This window comes from Lathamus discolor, chromosome Z, assembly GCF_037157495.1.
Source record: "Lathamus discolor isolate bLatDis1 chromosome Z, bLatDis1.hap1, whole genome shotgun sequence".
NCBI lineage: Eukaryota > Metazoa > Chordata > Aves > Psittaciformes > Psittacidae > Lathamus > Lathamus discolor.
The window spans coordinates 111,189,436-111,215,715 of NC_088909.1; the positions used below are offsets into that span (position 1 = coordinate 111,189,436).

General features: G+C 41.1%; 1 protein-coding gene across 1 annotated transcript in view; it reads left to right on the top strand.

The window, feature by feature from the left end:
• Window positions 1-26,280, top strand: part of DCC (DCC netrin 1 receptor) — a 615,473-nt gene that overhangs the window by 211,464 nt on the left and 377,729 nt on the right. The window contains exon 2 of the mRNA XM_065661552.1: window positions 11,246-11,566. Within this exon, the coding sequence (XP_065517624.1) occupies window positions 11,246-11,566 (321 nt within the window). The remainder of the gene's footprint in view (window positions 1-11,245; window positions 11,567-26,280) is intronic.

The window sequence follows — 26,280 nt, forward strand, 5'->3', positions numbered from 1 at the left end:
GATCACAGAATAATCAGTTTGGGATTCCTTATCCCCTTCCCAGTCACAGGTGAGAATGACTTTTGATTCTTTGCTGGAGCCAGCCATTCATTCTTGTTGCCAGCCACCCAAGCTGAGGTGAATGAGATAAATCTGATGAGTTTATTCTATTTCCACCACCACCCCCCCTCCATTTTTTCAACTTGTTAAGATGTGCTCAATTAATTGCTATGTAGTAGCTGGCAGAGAACAAGGGGCTCTGAAGACATTACTAGCTGACGGACAAGTGTGATGAGAAATACTGCTTACTCTGTGTGGGGTGCAGAAACCCAGTTTCCACACAAAAACTATACATCCTGCAAGTAATTTCATAGTGACAGCTTTGGACATTACTTAATGTCCCTTCTAGGCTCTGTGGTGTCTTTGAAGTCTATTCCTATTTAGTAGTTTTTCACCGGATCTTTATGAAACACTTCTGAATATTGATCTGCCTTGAAAGCTGCTTCTCTTGTCCTGTGATTTTTAGGAAGAGCTTTACACCATGTCATGAGGCAGACTTCATGGCTCAGATAATTTGTGGGTTTAAATTCACTTAACAGCACTGTACAGGTCAAAGTCTGACTGGTCAGGATTGATCTCTAAACCACGAGAAATTCAAGGTTTAGTTGTCGTGCTTGTCCTGTGAAACAAAAATAGTGCTTTTAGTGCTGATGGGAAATTAAGAAGAAGGGATGTAGGCATATGCTTAAACTGTAAGGTGCTCATTTGGAGACAAATTCTTTGTCCTGGAGCTTGTGACACTCCCAAAGGAGAGCTTCATTTTCTAGCTAATGATGTTTATTGTTTTGTTTCCCCAAGGTCTGGATTCTTTCTAGGTTTGTGGGAATGTGATGGGCTTTTTTTTCCTTTTTGTTTGGTTTTGTTGGACTAGTGAAATAGGTTGGAAGGGACCTTGGGAGGTCATCTATTCTAGCCTCTCAATTTTTCTGTTACTGTGGTTGAGACAGACATGGGGTTAAAAGAAGGTAAAACAAGGAAGCTGTGATTTATTATGAAAGTAAATGGAGTGGCATTTCTTTTCTCTTTCCTGCTGAAAAGGCTCATGCATTAAGGGAGTGTGATGGGAGCAGTTTGATATTCATTGGTTATCCCTCACAACAGCGGTCTCAATTGCTGTTGGATGTTTTATGGCTCAGATTATGCTCAGATTAGACATTTTTCCCCTCTTTTTTTTTTTTAATCTTAATTCTTCTGTGTTTTTCAAAAGCTGAAATGATGCATTCAGGGCACACAGTCCATCAGCTTTGCTCTGTGCTTTCATTGTGTAAAGAGGGAAGGGCTCTACGTCTGCAGTGAAGTCCCCATTTGTTTCTTTAATGTTCCCATACATTATTGTAGCACTGCAGTTTGTTTCCTTAATGAACATCATTCTGGTGCTCCCAGAAGCCTTTTGCTAAATAGAAGTAGGAGAATTTTAATTTCAAGGATTGAATGAGGGATTGTCTGTTTTGGAAATGGGACTAGAGAGAGCATCGTACCAAAGATATGGTATCACAGTAATGGGAGGAGGGCCAACCGACCTCCTATTCCCCTACCTTGGGTGCTGCTTTGCTTTATGCATGTGTCAGTCTTCGGTGTGCATAAGGAGATGCAGGCGCACTATGAAGTCTGGGTGAGGCCACTGGGGCTTGCTGCTGGAGGGCATACATGCGTTATTTTTGGCAGCTGTATCCCCCAATATGTTGAAGGAGATAAACTACCCCGGGGGTCGGATGTGCCAGATCAGTCCCGTTCATCCTTCAGTGCAAACACAACTCTAGTTTCTAACAAAACCAGGAGAAAACAATTTGTCTGTGTATCATTAACATAATTGATATTTATTACTTTCTTTGTAATTTTTCTGAGTGTGTTTTTGTTTCAGATGCTGGGTTTAAATCACACCGGAAACAGGCGTTGTTGATGTGTTTGTGTCTATTATGCTGTCCTGATAGCTTGGGCAGTGGTTTTCACCTTCTTGATGCAAGTTATTGAGATTGATTGAAGCTCTATGCTTGTCCTATCCAAAATACTATGTAATTAATGTTTCATTATGCTAATGCATGCAAATTCAGTAGTATGCATTTGATAGGGAGGGGAAAGAACAAAAAGGATTAAAGAGTTCACTCTAAAGTACAAATTAATTTATTGCATTACTAAATGGCCTCCAAGGAAGGAGGAATGCATTTAAGAAATGAACAAATAGGAAAACAAAATAACTCCTGTCTAAATGTTTTGTCTTCCCAAGAAGTGGTTTTATTCTGAGCACTGCCATGTGTGTTTGAGCAGCTTTATTTGGGCTATTGACTGTTCTGGGCTATAATGAGCTTAAATTCAGCACAGAGTTCACATTCATGGAGGATGGGTTTTGTGTTTTGTTTTGTTTTCCCCAATTCTCTTCACTCTTGCTCCTTCTCTGCTCTTTTCTCCCCTAAATGCATCATCTCAAAAAAAAAAAAGAACAAAAAATCAAACTGGAAATTCTGGCTTTGTCTTTGCTTCTCTGCCTGTCTCTAGCTTAGAGCTCTTCCAGGGGATTTCCTTTTTCAGCATCTGATGTGTGTTTTTGATGTTTTAACTCAGTATCTCTTGTTCTTCATTATCTTTTCATCCTCCTCTCTATTCTATCTCTCACCTGACTTCTTTCTCCTATACATACGTTCCCATGTCCTTGGCCTCTCCAGCCTTCCTTTGCCATTTCATCTAAGCAACGGATGTCTATTCTGTTGCCTTATGTCTCCTTCTTGCAACCTGACTTTTTCTACACTAGCTGGTAGAAACTTGCATCTGGCCAGATCTCTGGGCACTTTCCTGCTTACAATCCACTAAACTCTCCCCTCCTAGCCCTTTTCTGCTTGGCCTGGATTCATTGCTGGATTGATTTCTTTTTTCTTTTTCTTTTCTTTCTTTCTCCCTGCTTCTTGGTTGTTCTTTCACCACAGCCCTGGAGAATTTTCTCTTCCTACTCATGCTTGGTGTTGCTTACTGCTTTGCTCTTTATCCCTTCATACCCTCCCCATGTGTTGTGTTTTTTTTTTTTTTTCCCTCCTAGGTGATTCAATCTAATAATAATGCAATTTAATAATTTAGATGATTTTTTTTTTGTTTTGTTTTTTGCCTCTACAGTTATATACCACAAAATCATTTCTCTTTGTTCTGCTTTTTTTAGTTCCGTATCTGTAGCCAGGCATCTTTGCAGTGTCTATTCTGCATTTTCTTCTGCTGTTCTGAAATATAAAATGCATCTATGGGATTCAGCAGACTGAGCATTGTTAGAAGAAGGCTGGAGCTTTGAAGATTCAGAGCAGGAATATTTCATTCATAACTTCTCATAATGAGAAGCCTGTGCTGTAGGATCTCTGAGATGAGACAAATGGTGTTGGTAGACAGCTTTAGACATACGGTAACTGTCAGGATGGATTTGACTTTTCAGCCCTGTTCTATTGGGCCACACTCGGCTGACTCATAGAATCATGGAATAGTTTGAGTTGAAAGGGACCTTCAAGCTCATCCAGTTCCAACCCCCTGCCATGGGCAGGTACACCTTCCACTAGAGCAGCTTGCTCCAAGCCCGTATGTCCAACTTGGCCTTGAACACTGCCAGCAATGGGGCAGCCACAGCTTCTCTTCAGAAGAGAACTTCAGCATAAGAGCTCGTCTCGGTCTTCCCTCTGGCAGGTTAAAGCCATTCCCCTTGGCCTGTCCCTACAGGCCCTTGTCCAAAGTCCCTCTTGAGGCTCCTTGGAACCCCTTCAGGCACTGGGAGCTGCTCTAAGGTGTCCCCATAAGGAGCCTCCTGTGCTCCAGGCTGAATCAGCACAGCTCCCTCAGCCTGGCTCCAGAACAGAGGTGATCCAAATGGTTGTGCTCTTGCCCTCTGCCTTGTGTTTTATGGTTCAGTTACAAGTAATCTCTGAGAAAAGTGGTTTTCTTTTCAGGGCTGGCAGGTCAAGATGGGTCTCTGTGTTTTCCTGTTTGCTAGAACCAAAGTGACAGAAGTCCCAGTGTGTATGGCTGGTGCTGGAGGAAGGGATGGAGTGCCCATTTAGTTGCAATGTCCTCAGCTGTCAGCTTGCTTAAGCCATTGGACTGTTTTCTGAATGAGAGGGTTATCCCAAATATCTTTGCTGGGAAAGGAGTCAAGAAGGTCCAATCAATTAATAGCGCTTTTGGAGACCTCAGTGGTAAGATGGGTAGTGGAAAGGGTCTTCTGCCTTTGTGTTCTCATCTTTCTTATCACATCAGAGTTGTTTTAACATCTATAACATCTACAGCCAAACTAAATCTGAGCACCAAGTGTGTAAAGTGATGTGACAAACCCATGTGTTGCATGAGGGTCGTTCATTCTTTCTTTGGCGAGAGCTACCCATGAAACTCAGCTTGTTTGGTTTGACAAGGGGTTTATTTATTGTTGGGGTTTTTCTTAATGTGACTGTGATTTGACGCTAGAGGGGCAGCTTGAATGTGGGACACAGGCAATCTGCTCAGTGGTCTCAGAAGTGGTCCTAATAAAGTCCTTTTTCTAGGTGATGCTCGTCAGTTATGAGAACAAAATTTCTTCACAATGGATATTTTGAGCACTCTGGATATAAGGAGTGGGACTTTGTGGTGTGGAGACACCACCCTTAGTGATAAATCACCTAAAAGCTTTTGATAAATCACTAAAGCTTTCTGGTGAAAATCAGACAGCCAGTCTCTATGCGTTTCTAGAGATTCAATGAATATGGAAGGGTTATAATGGAGTTGTTTTTTCAAGTGCTTTTATCTTAGTACTGTCCAAAATCCTGTGATAACACCATTTAAAAAATTAGCAATTTGGAATGTCATGATAAAGTCCTGATCAAAAGTATATGCTGATTTTTACATAAAGATTGAGCGATATTTCCACATACCACACACTTGTGTGTTGTGTTGTACATTTCTTGGAGCAGAAATTTTAATTTCCACATCTGAACATCAAATGCAGCCATAAGGCTAGATTTTCAAAATTTTGTAGAACTGAAATGAAATATTTAACACCCCAGAAGGCACATCATAAGTTATAATAAAAACACTAAAACAAGAGTTCTCCTTTTAATATATATTAAGCTTCGTATTACTGTATTTTGTGCAAACAGATTAAACTATCAAGTTTTGCTGCATATTCTGCATTACCTAAGAATGTAAATAAATGCTTATTAGCCTCACTATTAAGCTAATTTATACAGGCTGTGTAGATGAAGGGGAAAAATAATCCTCTGAGAAAACGTATACTCTGAGTGTCCATAAATACACTTCATTGTAATAGACGTAGTTCAGCTACAGAGCTCCACTACCAAATGCCGGTTGGACTGGGAGGTATTTCTGCATTCACAGATTTCAAATTGTCTGTGTGCAAAAGTCTTATTTCTTAATGTTTATTTGAAAAAGAAGAAAGCTCCAGGGGTGGCCCAGTGAAATGCTTCTGCGACTGTGACATCTCTTCCCTCCCTATAATGGAAGCAACTGATGCAGAACATGAAGGGGAAGAAAAAAGAAAACCCACCCTGGAAGACTGCATTTCACAAAGCCGAAAGAGAAAGTGGAGGTTTCAAAGCAAGGGACTGATTAAGAAGCACATCAGAGATGATCTTTTAAATGTTAATTTCTTCTGTGGCCTTGAGAATGATAACCTTGAAGTTCCTCTGATATTAGCTGTCAGGGTGAGAAGCCCATTAGTTTTACTCCTGTATCACAAAGTGGGTCTTCACGTAGGGTAATGTCTTGGTTGCTAAAGCAGCAAGGGACCAAGGATGGGGTCTTTCAGCTTCAAGTTTTCTTCTCCTTTATTTGGTTAAAGGATGTGTGGGCTATTGCTAAGGGCAATCTCCTTGACCTTGGAGCTTCAGATCTCCAAGCAGTGCTACAGGCTTGTTTGACACAGATGTGCTTGGAATAGCTGACACGGTAGCTTTGTGTAGGAGGTATTTAATCTTTGTGATGCTTCTATTCAAGTTTGTAGTGAAGCCATAGATCTCATAAATCTGTATTTGTAGCTGTTCTGTGCTCTCTGTAGTGAGAGCAAAGAGAAAGCACTAAGCTGCCCTGGACCCGTCAGTTTAAGCAGCCTCACATTTGCAGGGCCCTTAATGTCCTTAAGTCTGTTTTCTTCAAATACGAGCATGCTGGACCTTCAGTGACAGCTCTGAGCATGCATATGAAAGGTGAATTTACTGAAACAGATAAGGCAGCTCTAACTGTACTGCCCTCTCTTGTTCTGACTTTTAAAGCCTCTGAGAGGTAAGGAGCCTGGAAGCAAGTCCCACGGAAGGCAAGAATGCCTTGTAGTGATGCAGGGACTAGAAAGAAGTGTTAACTGCTATGAGTGTAGGTTGGTTTTTGCAGACCATGATGGGGAACATTATTCCAGGGCTCAGTATAAATGTGTACAAGTGCCACATCTTGGTGACTCTTAATGACCGTAGCCTTTTCTCAGATGTTCAATGTCTTGGAGCATCGAAGTAAGTGGATATGAAAAAGGGCATGACCAAAAATGCCAGATAAAGGGAGAGACCCACTGTCACAGAGAGCAAAACTTGAAAACAGAAAACATGAGCATGTTCTATAGCAAGTTTTAGAAGAGCTCTTTATCTCTTAATTCTCCTCCCTGGCTGCCTTCCTGTTTTCTTGCATCCTTGCTTTCTGTTTCAGTTGAGCTGCTGCAATAAGGATTAAATTGTAGGCTTAGCAGCTCTGTCTTAAAATGAGTACCCTACTCTGCTTATGAAAATGGCGAAGTAGCTTACAGTGGCAGCTATTTTCGATATGTTTACTGTAATGTACAACAGCAAAGGAGCTGCCCAAGGACCAGGGTTGATATTAAAGAACTTTTTCATCATTTTCAGGTTTTAGATATTAAAAAGCTGTGCAGTAGGTAGCTGGAGAGACGGCTGGCTGGGCTGTGCTTTGCAAGCCTCATACTCAGATAGGAGACTGAAAGGCTGCTCCTGGCTCCTTGGTTTTCAACTCGAGGTCTTCTCCTCAATTTCCTCCTTGACTTCCCCCAGGCAGGGGTGAAGGCATGAAGTGTTCTGTTTCCTCCTTTTGGAGGACTATATGGAAAAAGAAAGCACCCTGCAGTGAGTGCCTCAGGAGGAAAGAGCTTTGTAAGCTAGAGCTTTCTTTTGCTTTGGTCTTCTTCTTAGAGCAAGGGGATTTTAGGCAGTAGGGATCCATTGGATCTATAGGAGCCTCATTAGTAGGGGCTGATCTGCCCATTTCCTCAGCTGCCTTACCCTGGGGAAGCAGTTGGTGGTGTCTGGTTTAGGATTGAGCATGAACTTAAATCCTGATGTCTTCAAACAGGAGAGATACTATACAGGAGAAAAGGGATATAGGGAAATGCTTTATTAAGCTTGTCATAGGCCTCAAAGTAAATGTACCAATAAAAAAAGTTGCTGGAGAAACTACACTCATTTGTGTTTCTGCAGTGTCTTAGGAATTATTTCATAAGCAAATTTTTTTTTTCAGGGTGTATGTATATATATACACACACATAAGTATGCAATGTCCTTAGTGAATTCAGGATGAATATAGAAATCTTCACAGAGAAATCATGTTCCCCTGGGAAGAACCACCAATTAATAAGAAATGGTAAATAACCTTTTTTTTTTTTTTTTTTTTCTTTTCTGGGGCAAATCGTAGTCTTCTAGTAATTGGGCTGTGTCTTGTAGCTCCTCGTCCTCTACAGGGGCTGAAAATTACTTCAGCCTTGTTAGAGCACGTTCAATATGCATTTCGGAAATTGTGCTAGCAGAGTTTGCTTTCTCATTGCAGTTAAAGTTTAAAGCTTTATTTAAGTTGATATGTGAATCTTTTGTTTCTTCAGGTGACAGTCCTTAGTTTTATGCATATATGCATTTAGGAGGAAGGCATGGAGGTGTGTTGTGGTCTGGTCTGGTCATGTCAGGGATTTGTCTCTCCCTTAACAGAGGCTGAGCTTGTGAAATTATATTCTTTTTAGGTGCTGAAATACATTTATGTATTAGATGTATCCTATTCCTCCTTATAACCTGGTCTAGAGGAATGAGGTTTAGGGTCTGCTTCTTGAGGTAGAAATTAGGATTAAAATTCTGTGGAAGTCAAGGGTCCAATAAGATGACAAGTTTCTGGGAAAGTTCTTAGGTGTAACATTGCAGCTGGGCTTTATAAACTTAGCTAATAGTTCAAATATGCAAATATTTGAACATAATGCATATTTGCATATGTATGCATAATACAGGTACTAATAGGATTTTCAAATACTCTTCTACCTTTCTCCTTCATCACCTACATTCTACAAAAATGTGGCCATTAGATTCTTATCTTACCAAATAATCTCTTCAGAAAATACATTGTAATTTTTCTTCCATTTTTCAGATGTCACCATTACTTCTATCTCCTGGAATAGTATTTCCAAGAAGATTTGAATTTTCTTCACATTCAGAATGCTTTCCAGGTTATTCAAGCTGTTAGCTTCCTTGTAGTAAAGCAATTTAGGTTAAATATGCCTTTTGCAAAAGATGTGAATAGCTGAAATTGCAACTGAACTGCAAGGGTAATTGCATGAAAAGAAAGTTAATCTTTGTTTATCTTCTGTAACTTCTGCATTTGCTGCAGTGGAAGCTGTCATAACGCCATTTCTCCTGTAGAAGTGTATTATTTACTTGTGATAATAGCCACATAAAATCATTAACATGCTGTCATAAACAGCTGTGTTAAAATGTGTTATAAATGGTGGTGACATAAATAAAATGTCCAACGAGAAGCTGCGATTTACAAACAGAACACAGTTGCCTTTTGGAGAAGAGAAAGGAACACATGCTTTTTAGAGCAACTACTCTTTCACACATTGTAAATATACCTCCTTAATATTACCTGTGTTCTAGGGCAAAAGTGCCAATGTGGAGCTTTCAGGCTTGATGCTGACATTATGCTTTAAGTAACTGAAATCAGAGCATTACAAGGCATATGAAAAATAAACCAGAATTTGACTACTCTTCTTGAGGTTATTAGACAATACATTTTATTCTAAGTTCTAATGGTGGTGTTCTTATTGTGTCTGAAGTACTCTTCAAATTAAGTCTTCCAACTCTTGTTTCTCATTTGCTAACTGTTATTAACTTTTTGAAGCCACACTTTTTTCTGTATTTGCTTTGAAGGAAAATCTGGTACCCAGCTACGCCAATTAGTGTATAGGTGGAACTAAGTACTTGACAATAAAATTAATTTATGTAAAGAAAATGCAGACTAGCTGTTTATGCACTGTTACATATATTCATAGAAATCTTTGGTTTGAGGTATAAAATTGAATTAATTAATTGTTTTCTTAGGACTAAAAGGTTTTTTGAATCCTTTTATTGTGCAAGTTTTTGTTTTCATTTGCTCTAATGAGGTAAAAGGATTCATTAAAATCCTAGGAAAGGCAATAAAAGCCATTTCTGCATTCACATGCAGCTTTCTGAAAACTCCATTCCCCATACATGGGAGCACAAAACAGTGGTGCTACTCCTGGCACCACTTTGTGTGTTTGAGGGAAGTTAGGGAGCAGCCTGTCTGGGAACCAGAGCTTGACACCTAAACCAGGAAACCCTTGGATGTGCTGCCCCTGGACTGGGGGGGATAGGCAAGCAGTGTGTCAAATCCATTGATTTTACTATGATATAGTGGAAACTTTCTCACTCAAGCATAGCCACTCCGACTTGAGAAACCTGTGTGATCTAAAAATACACGTTGTATGTGCTTTGCCTGTTGGTCAATTATTAGAAAACACTCGATGCAGTAGAGATAAAGGACCACTTCATGTTTCTTTGAGTTGTGTTTTTTTGTGTAACTGCATCCACATGTTCTCAAGCAGTTTAATAATTCTACTTTTTCTTCTGTAGCAGACTTTATATTGTAGCTGTGGTCTGAGACCATCTCCCTCTGCCTTTACAGGCTGATTTAAAACTTAAACAGGGGAAGTTTAGATTGGATATAAGGAGGAAATTCTTTCCTGTTAGGATGGTGAGGCGCTGGAATGGGTTGCCCAGGGGGGTTGTGAGTGCTCCATCCCTGGTGGTGTTCAAGGCCAGGTTGGACAGAGCCTTGGGTGGGATGGTTTAGTGTGAGGTGTCCCTGCCCATGGCAGGGGGTTGGAACTGGATGATCTTAAGGTCCTGTCCAACCCTAACTATTTTATGATTTTATGATTTACTGTAGAATCACAGACCGGTTTGTGTTGAAAGGAACCTTAAAGCTCATACAGTTCCAGCCCCTGCCACAGGCAGGGACCCCTTCCCCTAGAGCAGCTTGCTCCAAGCCCCTGTGTCCAACCTGGCCTTGAGCACTGCCAGGGATGGGGCAGCCACAGCTTCTCTGGGCACCCTGTGCCAGCGCCTCAGCACCCTCACAGGGAAGAGCTTCTGCCTAAGAGCTCATCTCAATCTCCCTCTGGCAGGTTAAAGCCATTCCCCTTGGCCTGTCCCTACAGGCCCTTGTCCAAAGCCCCTGCATCCTTGCAGGAGGTAAAAATCTCAGATTTTCAGTGCTGTGGTAGGGCTGGTTGCTGCTTGAGCATTGGCAATCTCAATACCTCCCTTGCCTCTCCCATGTACAAACGACATGCTCACATAGTCTGTCTTGTCTCACTGGAAATCGGTGGCCAGACTAGTTTTAGTGAGGGGAATGTTCTAGTGAGGAGAACATTGTTCTGGTGAGGTGAAAGATGATCCACGATGCCCAGGGTTTGGGCACTGTGTCAGATAGATGGTGAGACTGCAGTCTTGCTGTGTTTACTATTAGCAAATAAATGGGACGAAAGCATGTGAGGTCCAGCAGTATTTTTGTGCTTGTCACATTGAAATGCGTCTTAGGACATTTGGCCAGAGAAGGTTTCAATTCTCTAAGTAAACTTCAAGATGTATGGTGATTTTATGCCAATCTCCATCTCATATAGTTGTATAGATTTTTAGCTTTGCTTTATCTCTGTGTTTTATATATAAAAGACCAATTTATCTACAAATACGTTTTGATGGAACAAACGTGATTTGTGTTTGGGATTTTTTGCATGTGTTTATAATTTGCAGAGAAACATAGGCTAATTTCTTATGTTTGCCAGCTGTGTTTGTGATGCCTATGGGGGCTGTATTGTAGCTCCTTACACTGTTTCTGTATCTAATACAATATGTTCCTTCCTCCACAGAAATGTATGACCAATATTTACTCCTTGTCTCTTATGGCTTTGCTGTTCCAGGTTCACAGTTTAAGGCTTTTACAGCGCTGAAATTCTTGACTGAGCCTTCAGATGCTGTCACCATGCGTGGAAGCAACGTGCTCCTGAACTGCGTTGCAGAATCAGATCAAGGAGCCCCAGTTATTAAATGGAAGAAAGACGCCGTCTTCTTAAACCTGGCAGTAGATGAAAGGAGACAGCAGCTGGCAAATGGATCACTCCTGATACAAAACATAGTCCACTCCAGACACCACAAGCCAGACGAAGGTCTCTACCAGTGTGAAGCATCTCTAGAAGGCATTGGAGCTATCATCAGTCGGACAGCTAAGGTCATGGTAGCAGGTAGGGAGAAACATTCCTACCTTTTGGATTGGTGGAAATACTCTTTGTAAGACCATGCTTTCTTAAAAAATAGGAGCAAAAAGTGCACATAAAAGCATTTCAAGTGCTTTGGGTTTTCTTTTCTCTCCCTCTTCAAAAGAAGTAAAGCTAGATATGACACTTCTATGACAGTAATTTATTTCTGACAAGGTATTATTCTTGTTTAAATATGTCTAATCACTTCTTTGTTGCTTTATCTACTGCATATTTATTGTCTTCAAAACAGATAAAACCTCTGAAGTTTGGAATTAACTGCTTTTCTGATGAATTGAAGATTACAACCCTCCTTCCCTCCTCCCCCCCTCCCAAACTTCTGTAGGGCACTAAATGTACAAATTTTTATTGTTTAGGAACTTTTTTGTAGACAAGAACTCATCGCACAGCTTATTGGAACTGGCAGCCTCTTTGTATTTCTTTCAAAGCGCTTGTGTAGGTATATTGCAAAAGGAACAGAAGTTTGTTACCAGGCATTTGAGAGCACTTATATCTTCTCATTGACTTCACAGATATCTTCCTGAAGGATGTTTGTCTGAAGTTTTGAAGGAGTCTTTTGCCTCTTCATCAGTCTGTAGAAGGATGTAGTGAGTCCTCAATTGTCTAATTATTGGGGAAAAAGGTTAGAAAATCTGTCAAATCAAAAGAGAAGTACTTTTCTCCAGGCATCCAGTCTAAGCGCTACTTAGTCTTGCTGTCAGGCAACGTTTTGAACAACATGAGGATGTGAGATAAAACTGAAGTTCAATCTAGTTCAGTCATGAGCTTTACAACTTTTTGTCATCCTGTGTGTTCCTAAACTCTTACCAGTTGCACTGGGAGGGAGTCCAGGCAGCTCTTCTCAGCTGGTCTGGCCAGTCCTGCATGAACTTGATGCCTTTTTCAGTCTTATGGTTCTTTCTGAAGACCACTTCCCCTCCTTCAAACCCTTCTCCACCAGCTAGAAAAGCATATTTTCTCATGGTACCAGATTAGAACAGGTAATAAGAGAGTCAGCTCTTTCCTAATCTGTCTCCTTCTCACCACTTTTCTGTATGAATCTCTGGCCGGTTAACCTAACGTCATCAGTAGCTTATGTGCTCCTGTACTATGACTCCTACCCAAAGTGATGGAGAACCCCACAGATGCAAAGAAATTGGTCATTCTGTTACCAAGTCTCTCCTTCAGGGACAGCCTGCAGAGCCTCGCTTTGTGAAGTAGAACTTTTTGCCAGTTCAAGTTGTTATTTGGCCTTGATCTTGGTTACTGGCAACCACTAAATAATAAAATCACTTCAGTTACTCTTTTTTAAGTGGATGCATATATGTAAGTGCTCCCTGTGCAGCATCCAGCTCTGTAATTTTGAGATTTTCATAAGAAGAACTGTGCTTTTTGTGTCATGTCCTGATCTTATATCCCTGCAGCAATGGTGCAAAGTTTGGGTTTGGGGGAGCTTAAACTGGGACAACTGATCAAATTTTCATTATTGGAAAGACAGTGAACGGGACAAGATGCAGTGTGCCCAAAATTAGATACTGGATATTTGTTTAAGCAGAAGTATTTTTAGTACAACAGTTGCCCAGGCAGACTATGGAGGCTCCACCTTGGAGATACTCATGACCCACAAGCTGCTGGAAGCTTCCCCTGCTTTCTGCAGGACACTGGGCTTGGATGATCTCTGCAGGGGCCTTGATGATTCTGGGTTTTATTTCTTTTCTGGTCGTGTGAAAATGGTGCATATTGTAAGGTGAAACATAGGGTGTATGGCATTTAAAATTGGCAACAACTTCTTCAAGCAGAAATTGTATTTTGCTCTCTGAAGGACATGTATTCCTGAGTGAGCAGAATTTCTGTGTTGGGTTGCAAAGGATTTTTTGAGGAAGTCAGTGTGCAGTGTTGGCAGAACGTCATTGACTCAGGGCACTGGCAGATGGAAACATGACAGAGTAAGGAAGAGAGGGCGAGAGGGGAAATGAAGGTCTCGTGCTCCTGTATGTTGTGTTAAATCATTGCTTGGCAGAGCAAATAAATGTCTTACTACACAGATGATGGTTGGGGTAGGAGAGCTGTGTTCAATATTCTAACCCTTGAAAACTGAATCTTACTGATCTATTGTATGATGTACAAGATACTGCATCTAAACAGACTTTCTGGACAGCCTGATGTTCTCATCCAAAGAAGTCGATGATGGCATGTGTGATTGCACTGTCCTCAGGAGTGGAAGACTGTGTTCATGTCAACAGCACAGATCCTCTTTCACTTAGTCTCCCATTGTGCAAGATTTCATTCTTTAAAGATTTTAAAGGAAGGATTGTGATCTTTAATATTTCAGGCAGGCTGTAGGAAAACATTCTGTCACCTAATTACAACCTAACCTTTGGTAGTGTCACTTTGAAACTATAGGCCTGTTCACAGCATTTTAAGTACTTACTGTGCTGTTTGGCAACATACAATTCATCAACATTTATATCTTTGCAGGTTGAAATTACCAAACCAGTGGTATGTATAAGGAACATGCATCTTTCTTTCTTGCAGAAAAGACTCAGTGTGTTTTCCCCATGCTATTTAAAGCATTAACAGTCAATAAAGCAGTCACTGCTAAAAGGTAACAGTCAGCTCGGCATGGAACAGGCTGCTCAGGGTTACTGAAAGTATATTGCCCTTTAAAAGCCCTTCCCCTTGTACTTCCATGTCTTAAAGTGCTTTCAATAAATAAAATGTAGCAAATGAAAACTGTTTTTAATCAGTCAAGAATTTTATGCATGAAGCCTGCCGTGTTTCTAAGAAAATACAGTGTTTCTAAGAACTTCTTGAGGGTCCTTACAGCCCTGGCATGCTCCAGCTGTAAAAGTATTCCAGGCTGAAATGGAAAGGAAAGCACTGGAGAGAAACCGGGAGCTGCTTCCTTTTCCAGCGTCTTATTAAAACTCCTAATTTAACAGACTACTGATTATCGGTATTTCTAGTAATTGGTGGGATTTCAGATAGAAACCACACTGCCCTGTTCTATGTCTCTATTTATAGACTGCTGTAGCATCAGTCTTTCAGGCTTTACTCTTAATCTGAAATGTTAGTCATTCAGAGGAAAATAAAAAGTAGAATCAAAGGTTCCTTTATAAGGAAAGTCCTGAACTTCAGCATCCAGTCCCTTGGAGACCAGTGTGAGGAGATAGGAATTCTTTTGTGCGTGGTTGTGATGATTTTTAATTAGAAAATTATTCTGGAAATTATTTATAATAGCCTTGTAAAAAACAAACCAAACAGATAATCTACATCACATCTATAGATCCATTCAGACCAATGTTCCAGCTTTGTTAATCACCAGTAGCAGATGCCTAGAGACTATACAACAGTGAGTATCACAGAATCATAGAATCACAGAATAGTTTGGGTTGGAAGGGACCTTAAAACTCATCCAGTTCCAATCCCTGCCACAGGCAGGGACACCCTCTTCTACACCAGGTTGCTTCAAGCCCTATCCAACCTGGCTTTGAACACTTCCAGTTTACCTGTATTCTCTACCAGTCACCAACGTGGGCTGTGTGTCATAAAATCTTGTGTGTGAAGCATTTGGACATTCAGATGCCTTTTAATTAGTTTTTCAATTTGTCTTCCTTACCTCATACTTACAGCACTTCATTCTCTGCAGTCCTGGCTGAAATCAGAGGTTATTTTGGAGGATGGAGAGGGAAACTAAAACAAAGCACAACAACCAACTATCTAGAAGAATAGTTAGGACATGCTTTGTCAAAGTAGTTGAAAACACCTCCTATCTGATGAGGTCAGTGGAAAAGTGCAGCTGGCCAGCTTTGAGGAGCCCTTTGAGCTCCTGAAAGACTTAATCTTATGAAAAAGTTTTAATGCAGAGTTATGGCATGTGTCACTAGATGGTAGCTTACGTACGGTCTCACTAGTCTTCTCTTTATAGTGGAAAGAGCTTTCCCTCTTGTTCTGAATGTTAATATCCAGGCAAAAAGGAGGGGATTTCTCAAATTGTTGCTGGAGCCTTGCTTATCGCAGGAGTTGAGAGAGTACCAAAGAATAAACAAAACCCAATTGCCATATTTCCCCTTCAGCTGAAAGTTGGTCCAAATGCTCCCCAAAAAACTGCTAGTCAAGCAATAACTTATTTCTTCAAGAGCTTTAAAAGATTTTAAAATATTTTTAAGCAGTGTTTGACACCATCAGTGTTTTCCTCAGCTTTGAATGTGAGAGTGCCGTTTGTGCCATGGTGTTTTATCAGGTTGCTTCATCAGTATTAGAGGAATAATTAAAAAAATCCCAAGTAAAATGAACCATGAACTGGTTTATAATTGTCCTGATAAGAATCAAAATTTTGCTTTGTACTTGTCTAGATAGAACACCAGGAGATTCTAAAGTCACAAGGTAACTGGGCTTAAAGATTACAGCCTTGTATTTATTGTGACTGCACTTCCTGCTGTGCTGCTGTTTTTGTAACAGCACTGCCACACTTCACAGAATGGTTGAGGTTGGAAAGGGCACTGGAGGTCGTCTAGTCGAACCTCCCTGCTCAAGCAGGGTCACCTAGAGCACATTGCTGAGGGTTGTGGCCAGACAGGTCTTGAATATCTCAGGGATGGAGACTCCATGACCTCGCTGGGCAACCGGTTCCAACGCTCAGTCACACTCGGAGTAAAGAAGTTCTTACTTACGTTCAGGTGGAACTTACTGTGGTTTAATTTATGCCTGTTGCATCTCATCCTATTTCTTGGCATCATGGAAAAGAGTCTGGTTCTGTCATCCTGACACCCTCCCTTCAGACACTTGTATACATTTATCAGAACCTCCTGAAATCTTACATTCTCCAGGCTGAACAGGCCCAGCTCCTTCAGCCTTTTCTTGCGTGAGAGATGCTCCAGACCCCTCATCATTCTCATAGCCCTACACTGGACTTGTCTGTCTCGTACTGGCGAACCCAGAACTGGATACAGTATTCCATGTGAGGCCTCATTAGGGCTGAGCAGACAGGGATGATCACGTCCCTCAATCTGCAGGCAAAGCTCTTCCTAATGCAGGCTGGGACACCATTGATCTTGGCTGCAAAGTCCCATTGCTGGCTCATGGGCAGCTTGTTGTCCACCAAGCACTTCCAGGTCCCTCCCTGTAGAGCTGCTTCCCAGCAGGTCAGCCCCCATCCTGTACTGGTGTTGGGGGGCTATTTCTCCCCATATTCAGGACCTTGTGCTTGCAGGGCTTTCAAAACATCCATTTCAAAAGGGTCCTCTCTGCCCATCTCTCCAGAGTGTCCTGATCCTTCTGAAGGACAGCACAGCACCCTGGAGTGTGAGCCACCCTTCCCAGTTCCATATCCTAGTGCAGAGGAGGCATTCTATTTGTTTCATCCAAGTAATCGATGAACAAGTTAAACAATACTTGACCCAGTATTCGAGTAATACAAGTCTAGTTATTGGGCCAGCTGTTGAACCTAAGGTTAAGATCCTTCAGGTGGGAAGAAATCCAACTCCTCACTTAGGAAGACAATGAAGCTGTAACGCTGAATTATTTTCATAATATTATAAATCCACTGGTCATTCTGAAAGATCTGTATAAGTGCACAAAGAAAAGTGAATACATTAGGAAATACAATATTAGATGCTATTGCCTACCAGCATTTTTGGATTATGATGAACTAAGGTTGAAAATCATAGAATCATAGAATCAATGAATAGTTAGGGTTGGAAAGGACCTCAAGATCATCTAGTTCCAACCCCCCTGCCATGGCCAGGGACACCTCACATTAAACCATCCCAACCAAGGCTTCATCCAACCTGGCCTTGAACACTGCCAGGGATGGAGCACTCACAACCCCCCTGGGCAACCCATTCCAGTGCCTCACCACCCTAAAAGGAAAGAATTTCCTCCTTAGACCCAGTCTAAACTTCCCCTGTTTAAGTTTGAACCCGTTACCCCTTGTCCTGTCACTACAGTCCCTGACAAAGAGTCCCTCCCCAGCATCCCTATAGGCCCCCTTCAGATACTGGAAGGCTGCTATTAGGTCCCAATGCAGCCTTCTCTTCTCCAGGCTGAGCAGCCCCAACTTCCTCAGCCTGTCTTCATACAGGAGGTGCTCCAGTCCCCTGATCATCCTCGTGGCCCTCCTCTGGACTTGTTCCAACAGTTCTATGTCCTTTTTATGTTGAGGACACCAGAACTGCACACAATGCTCCAGGTGAGGTCTCACAAGAGCAGAGTAGAGGGGCAGGATCACCTCTTTTGACTTGCTGGTCATGCTCCTTTTGATGCAGCCCAGGATACAGTTAAATCAGTCATTTAGAATGACACTGGGAGGTATTGCTTCTAAGAAACTATGGGATAAACATTGAAAATCTGCTATAACAAAATTTAGAAATACTGCATTGGACAGAGTAAACAAAATGTGGTTGTCCCGGTTTCAGCTGTAAGTTTTTGTGGTTTTTTTCTCCTTCCTAGTAGCTGGTTCAGTGCTGTGTTTTGGCTTTAGTCTGAGAACAATGCTGGCAACACATCGATGTTTTAGTTGTTGCTTAGTAGTGCTTACCCTGATCAAGGATTTTTCAGTCTCTTATACTCTGCCACTGAGGAGGGGTACGAGAGGCAGGGAGGAAGCAGAGACAGGACACCTAACCCAAAGTAGGCAAAGGGGTATTCCATCCCACAGCACATCATGCCCAGTATAGAAACTGGGTGAATTCCCCTGAAAGGCCCAGATCTGCTCAGGTCGGGCTGGGTATTGTTTGACGAGTGGTGAGCAATTGTATTGTGCATCACTTGTGTTTATGGGTTGTTTTTTTTTTTTATTTCCCCTTTTAGTTTTATATTCTCTCTCATTGTTATTTCCCTTATCATTATTAGTGGTAATAGTAGCAGTTTGGTATTATACTTTAGTTACTGGACTGTTCTTATCTCATCCCATGCGTTTACGTTCTTACCATTTTTCACCCCATCCCATGCGGAGTGGAGAACGGAGTGAGTGAGCAGCTGTGTGGTTCAGAGTTACCAACTAGGCTTAAACCACAGTGGTGGTCTAAAATGTTGCAAATTTCTCATTCCCTGAATCTATAGCCACTTTTTTAATACAGGCAGAAAATCGCTTTCATAAATTAATCATTTGGGGGGTATAACTTAATCTAAACCAACTAAAATTAGCCAATACTGACTTAAATCTTTTATTTTTTTTTTTTGCTATTCCTACCTTTTTTGTTCCTAAACCCAGGAGACTTTAAGCTATTTAATGTGAATTCATAAACCATAATAAACGTAGTGAACCAAACTAAAACAAACTTTACTTTCCTCACAAACTCATTTTGGAGCTCCAAAAATTGATTTTCTTGATAAATGGAAAAATAAAATAATAATAAAAAAAGGCAAGTCAATAACTGTAGAACAGACATTACAGCTGTGTAGCTAGAAAGCTTAGATTACGAGTATCACCCCTTGACAATGAATTCAGAAAGGTAGATGGATGTTTATGAACTTTCAGCCAAGAGGTTTTCTTCTTTTTATAGTCATATTTTACATGAATACATACAGTATTCGTGTACATTAGTATGTACTCCAGTACACAGTGTGTACTGGTGCATAGAGATTTGCTGGGGAATCAATGGGGACTTGGGTAAGTCCGCTGTTTAACGACCAGCAAGCTGATTTATATGATCTTTTTTTTTTCTTCCACTCCTTGCCGTAAAAAATATATGCCCATGGGACCACTTTTTACATCACTTGATGACCCGTAGTGCTTTATAATTTTTTTTAGTTAATGGAATGGATGATTCCCGAGTGCTCACACCATGCTATTGCTGCTTAATGTTCCTTTGTTGTATTTGCAAGATCCACCTGGAAATGAGTCCACAAATGTGTACTCTGTCGTGCCATTAAAGCTCATTAGCATACTTGTATTTAAAAGCAGATCTGAAATGTGAAAGGAAATACCAGAAAATCAGGTAAATGTTTGACTCTTTACCTGCCATTCTCCATTTTGGTCCTTGTATTTTTCCACTGTCTTGTCATGGTTTAGTATAAGATGCACTGCTTTCTTTGGTGTAAATGAGGATACAGGGGTACAAGTGATCAAAAAATCTTCAAATGAAATGCCAGCTTATCTAGTAAGGTAGTTGTCCTTTTGATGCAATCACTGATTGTTGTTTTTTTTTTTTTTCCTTTAAATAGTCATTTTCAACACTGTTTATGGTTATTATTTGTATAAGGTCAAAAGCTATGGGAAAGGTTTCTGTTCGGTATGATCAGTCTTGTGCAACAGGCTGTGAGTTACATCCTTAATTCTTCTCTGTGTTTGTCCCAGATTTAGTCTGGTGGAACTGAAGTGGCTCCTCTATTTGCTTCTTCCATATTTGGAGCTGCGCCAGGTCTCTCTAGTTTCCTGTGCTAAGCTATGACAGGATTTTTCATTGCCTGACACAATATTTGTACACGATGGCTTTATTTACTTGGGAGTAACCTTAGCATCTGGAATAAGGCAAGATACTTTGATACGTACTGAATATCAGAACATATCTTGAATATCCAGTCCAGTGAAAATTTAGAAGTAACCAGCTGCTTTTAGTAACTGGCTGTTCTTCGTAATCATAGAATCCTTGAATGCTTTGGCCTCGGAACACTGCCAGGGATGGGGCAGCCACAGCTTCTCTGGGCACCCTGTGCCAGCACCTCAGCACCCTCACAGGGAAGAGCTTCTGCCTAAGAGCTCATCTCAGTCTCCCCTTGGGCAGGTTCAAGCCATTCCCCTTGGCCTGTCCCTACAGGCCCTTGTCCAAAGCCCCTCTCCAGGTTCCCTGCAGCCCCTTTTGGCCCTGGAGCTGCTCTAAGGTCTCCTCTTAAGGAGCCTTCTCTTCTCCAGGCTGCCCCAGCTCTCTCAGCCTGGCTCCAGAGCAGAACTGCTGCGGCACTTGCAGCATCTTCATGGACTCATTCTAATAGGTCCATGTAATCACAGTTTCTGCTAAGCACTGAGTGGTTTTGAAGAGAATTATTAGCTTTTTATCATATGTATCTACTGACTTCTGGTGCCCAGACAAACATGGCAGCCAGCTTCTGCCCCATTACTGAAAATACTGAATTCTTCACTATGAACAGGTAGAAGGAATAAAGAAGTTTTGGAGTCTTTGGAGCCAGTCATCAAAGCCTTTTGGGTGAAGAATCAGATAGAAAGTGGGCCCAAACGGCAAGAAGTAGAAAAGGCTGAGCACTGTATTGGTTATGATTTAGATATTGTATAATCTAGATACAGTATGACTAATCAGTGGTGCCTAAGAATCCAGAGACTTGAGGGTCCCATGGAGATGAGGGCAAAAAGAAGTACGTCTGTGACAGCCCCTGTGGTGTCCAGTTAATGCACAGTTCTGCCTTACACTCGTTTTTCTGTTCCAGTTCTGTACCATAATGTTCCATTGGTTTTAAAATAGCAAGCAAAGTAGTAGGTTATGTCTGAAGATAATCTTTGCTAATATTCCACCTCACATTCAAGTGCCTGAAAACCAAGACACTAATAAGACACTTTCATCAGCTTTTAATTTTACTTCTGTAGTTGACTTTAAAGTTAATGTAGGGAGTGACTTGGGAGGAGTGGACTCCTGAGGGCTGCTCCAGTTGCACATTTCTTGATGTGTGTCTATCCACATTGCTTGTGGGTATGCTTTCTGCCAAGAGGAGGAATAATTAACTCTATGTTTAATAAAAAAATAAAAAGCTATCTGTTCATCTGCATTAATGCTGTGAGTCCCCTAGGATCCTCAAGGCAATGGGCAGAGGCATGGCTCCCATTCTGTCACTCCAATAAAACTGCATCTGGATTCAGAGCCATCAAGGCTTCACTCTGTTTTCACCTCTCCTCACCTCTGAGGGCCTAGTAGAAATCCAGATACTCTGAGCTAAATTTACTCTTTCACATGCTTATTTTCCACTTTTAGCAGAGCAAAGGGTATGCGTGCATCAGGGCTTTTGATTGCCTGTCTGAAATGCCTTTCATTGTACCAGGGCACCACATTTCATCTTGTTTTGTCTCTCCAGTCACTTAGTGCTAACTTCTTGGCTTGGGCAGCTCCTTATGATGTGAGCCGTGCTGCTGGATTAGAGCTCTGCTGGGGAGGTGTCCCAGTGGAGATGTCTGGACAATTACAGTGCTGTTGCTTCTGCCAGTTTAAATTGTGACTGCACATAGTTAGTCGACCCATATGCCAAAGTCCTCCTTTCACACCCTCTTTTGCTGATGTATGAGTGCTGAGACAGTGCTGAAGCCAGAGCTCTGAAGCGGTACTCCTTCTGTTGCATTGTATTGTCTCATTGCTTTGCCTTGTTCTCTTGCCTGCCATCCCTCCGTTTCTCAAATTCTACAATTGAAACAGGAGATATTCTATCTTCTAAGTGGCGTCTTCCAAGTCTGAGGCCATTGTTCAATACTCCTGTTTGCTGTGTGAACGGATTGCCTGCCTCTCTGCAACCCCATGTTTTCATATTTAGTGGTAGGATTGGTGGTAACTGTGACACCTAAATGCAAAAGTCCCTTTTATGTTAACTAATTTTTTAATGGAAATTATTTAGCTCATTAAAATGAAAGTTTAAAAATCAGAAATTATGAAATTTGTGTCAACACACTGATTCTTTCATAGTTTTCAGTTTCTTAAGTTTATCAACCTGTAAGAGCAACATTTGAGACTTAAAAAAAGGTGTTTGAGAATTGCATTGCTCTACAACACTCCTTTACTTTGGGGGCAAGGTGACAATAGCAACATTATTTTTTCTGCAGCATTCTGTAGGCTTCTACTACAAGGGTGTTGAGAAATGCTTAGAGGGAGCGTATGCCACCACAATTCCAGCTTTTCCAACCCGTGTGCTGCATAGAAACAAGACTTCAATTAGCAAATTTAATTTAGGAAAAAGGTTTGCTTTCATTTTTAGTGCCTGGCAGAGATTTACTTAGGCTGAACTTGAGGAGATTGGATTGAAAAAGGAGCAGCCTTAGTTGGCGAGGGAGTGAAGTCTCAGTGAATTAAAATAATGGGGTGTAATAGATCACAGGCACTGGAGATGACCACTAGCCTATAGATATCCGGTCAGTTTACCTTCCAAGAGAGGGCTGTTCCCACACTGTGTTTGCTGATGATCTGTCTGCTCTGGCTTTACAAGTCCTGAGTGATAAGAGTCCCTTGGAACTGTGTCCTACAGGATCTGTTGCGGTGTTTCTTCTGGAAATTGAACTTCAGCTTTCTTGGTGTCATCACTTTGTCCCTGTTGCACAGGACAAAGGGGCGGTTGGGGTCTAATGTTCTAAGCCTGAAAACAAGTGCTTGACTTGTAAGTTCTTTTGGTATATAAACTAACTTTTTTTTTATTTTCTTCCTGATAATAAAAGAACCTTTCAAATTTCTCGTGTCCCCTGGTCTACTGTGATGACTAATGCAGTACTTTCACGGAGGAAAAAAGCTTTCATGATTCTCTCCTTCCTAGACCTTGTAGTTTGTCTGAGACTTGATAAAAACCTTTTTACTCTTTGCTGCCTTTTTTGGTGTCTCCTCTTCTTTCGTCCATCTCCCAGTGGCAGTTATTTGAGTGAAGAAGGACCTACCTGCGTGTAGTTCCTGGTGCTGCTAGCTTCATGTTCAGTGCTTTGGGGAGGACTGAGCTCCCTTGCTTTTGGGAGCATTTTTTGTCTCCTTTTCTTTTATTGCTGGGTACAACCCCTCTGCCTAAGGCCAGTCCTCTGCTCTGGGCTGTCAGGACACTGGTGCTTAAACCTCCTGCACTGCTCATGCATCTGGTCTTCCATGCCTCCAGTTATATATTCTGTATTTTCTCTGGAATTTCTACTTTTTTTTAGGCAAAAAGGCTTTTTTTTCTTTTTTTACATTAGAAACTTATGGTTTAAAATTTCTCTTCTTTATGATCTTTTTATTGTTGTTACCTGGAAGTAGCAATGCTCACACCTGAGTTTGCAGAGGTCAAAATCTTCCTAAGTTTTCCATGAACTTTTCTTGGTGTGATATACAAGTGCTTCAGATGTATTTGTCAGCCTACTGCTACAGAATACTTTGCAAAAACACAAATAATGCTGTGAGAAACATACTACTCCAGTGTTACAACAGGAGAAAATATAGAAAAGTTGAAAAAAGAAAAAGAAAAAAATAAAAGGCCACTTGCTTCTATTTAGATGCTGACTGAAATTAGCTGCCTGATGTTCCTTCTGGACTTCTGTCTGACCATGGAGGCAATTAAAGCCTCTCTGTGCAGGCAGGATCAGGCTCCCTACAGGAGAACTGATAGGCACCAAAAGCTGGAGGAGTTGCCCCTGCCCTTCTGTACCATGCTCCATATATCACAGTACTCAAAACAACAATGGAGCGATCAACAGCCTTATCCAGCCCAGTTTTGTTGCAGGACACAGATTTTCTGATGCCCAACCTACATCTTCTGTAATATTAAGGAATATGATCTAATCCTTCTATTTGTGATCAAGAACAACAGAGGGATCATTATTTAATTGCAGTTTAACGCATTAAAACCTTTTGGACAGTCCCCTCATCCTTACTCTTACTTTTTCTGGACTAAATAAAGGTGGTTCCATGCCCACTATAGGTGGGATGGAACTGGATGATCTTGAAGATCCCTTTCAACCCAAACCATTCTGTGATTCTATGAAACCTGATTAAAGTGGCACATGCATCATCTTCCTAAATATCTTACTGCTTTTGTTGCTTAGTTGGATAACCAGGTTATACGCCCTTGTCCAACAGCGGCATCATGAACGTCTCATGGCACAAGGTAGCAGGGAAAAAGTGAAGGATACTCATATGTCTCCCCAGGGGAGTGGTGAACTCCACAGCATGGGATGCTGCTAAGATTCAGCTAAGCGAGGTGAAGGGACATCTAGTCTAGGTTATGCTTTGCCTAGAAAGGTTGGACCAGGTCATCCTTAAGGTCACTTTAACAATGTATGTTATAGGGGGGTTCTTGAAACTATTCTTCCAGCCACTGCGTAGTACAATTATTTCTTACAAGGATTATAATGTAGGTATCTTTCATGTGTTTCTAATATAGAATAAACAATCACGAGTTTTTCCTGGGAAGAGCGTACACTGTAATGCAAGTAAAAATGGATAATTTTATAGCTGCATTTATTTTAGAGCTCTGTTCTTCTATAATCTTATTTCTTTGGAAAAGCCTTGGCTATGTTTGCTGAAATGTGTTATTTTCTTAAGCATGAGCAGTTCTGTGTAATTTTATACTTACAGTTTGAACTTAGTGTCATGTAGTTTGGGGTAGTTGGATATAATATCAGGAGCTCACAGTGAACCCTACACTTAAATTGCTCACCCTGCATACCTTGAACATTAGGGACCTGGCTCTCAGAATAGCATTTACAATGATCAATTGGATCTGAAGTATCATTTATAGTGAATAGAGAGAATTAAATGCCAAAGAGTGAGATTTGTAGGAGCTAGTGTGCTGAATGCCAACATCTGCTGAGAAGGAATGCGTCTGTAGTCTCATCTCTTTCCTTTACTAGGCTCCCCATCGGGAAACTACCCTGTGTACTTAAAATAGCACACACTTGGGCATAGGTGATACGATCATTCTTCCTCTGATGATGTGATAACAAGAGGTAGCGATGTCTATTTTGTTGAAATTCTCGCTAATGAAATGGGAGACTAGAGTTTCAGATCCATTTTGATAGATGGGTAGGAACCCATTGCACCCATTCTCCAGAAGAGTATTTCTGTTCACCTTCCTGTGAAGCTGCAATACAGCCCAGCCAAAAATGCTTTTCTTTGCAAGAGCAGAGGATTGAAACTATTTTTACATGCTTTTATTGAAAATGGCTGTTGAGCATGTTAGCGTCTCTCAAATGTTTATTTGCGTGCCTGGAAAACTGGGTGGTTTTATGAGTTTTGGGCATCGCAAGAAGCATAAACTCTTAAGTGTTCAGAGAGCTGGGTTAGCCAGAGCAGAAGAGCTCTGGGGTATACTCAGCAGTATCATTTTGAGTACTAAAGTACATTTTCTAGTGATAACTCAGACATCTATTCTGCTTAATTTGTGTAAATGGGTCCTGTGGAGAGTTTTTTGCTTGCTTTCTGTCTAGTTTAGCTGACCAAGTTCTGAGTAAGCGTATTCTTTAGATAGCTAAGTGTTATTTTGCCTGTAGTATACTTCTGATCTCAGTTTTGGATGAGCGTGCAGTGCATTTCAGGATAAATACAAATGCAGCAGACTTCAAAATGTGTCCCCATGTGATTTCTTTGCTTTATGCTAACATCCATACTGGTAAAACTGCAGCAGTTGTTCATGGAAAGTGAAAGTGTAACACTTAACAACCATGATTCGGTGGAGGTGGTGGATAATTCAGAAGTGGCAAGGCTTTCTAGGTAGCTGGTACTTTGCATCTTTTATTTTTTTTTATTAAGTCTTCCCCGATTTCTTGATTTTTACTTTTGTCCCTAACAGAGGTAATGAAGATATAGTCACCGTCAGGTATTTCCTCAGGTTAATTTAATTTTCTGACTTGGAACAATCTTGTGACCACCTTGCATGCTCTCTTGTTTCCAGTTTAACCTCTCTAATGGTTTCCTGACCTTGCTTACTTGAAATCTATACACGTTTCTGAAGTGATGTTTAATAAGATGAGAGAAGCTGTTTACAACCCTCTCATTTGTCCTTGATGGCCTCTGTTGGGCAAATGAGAGAGAGGTCAA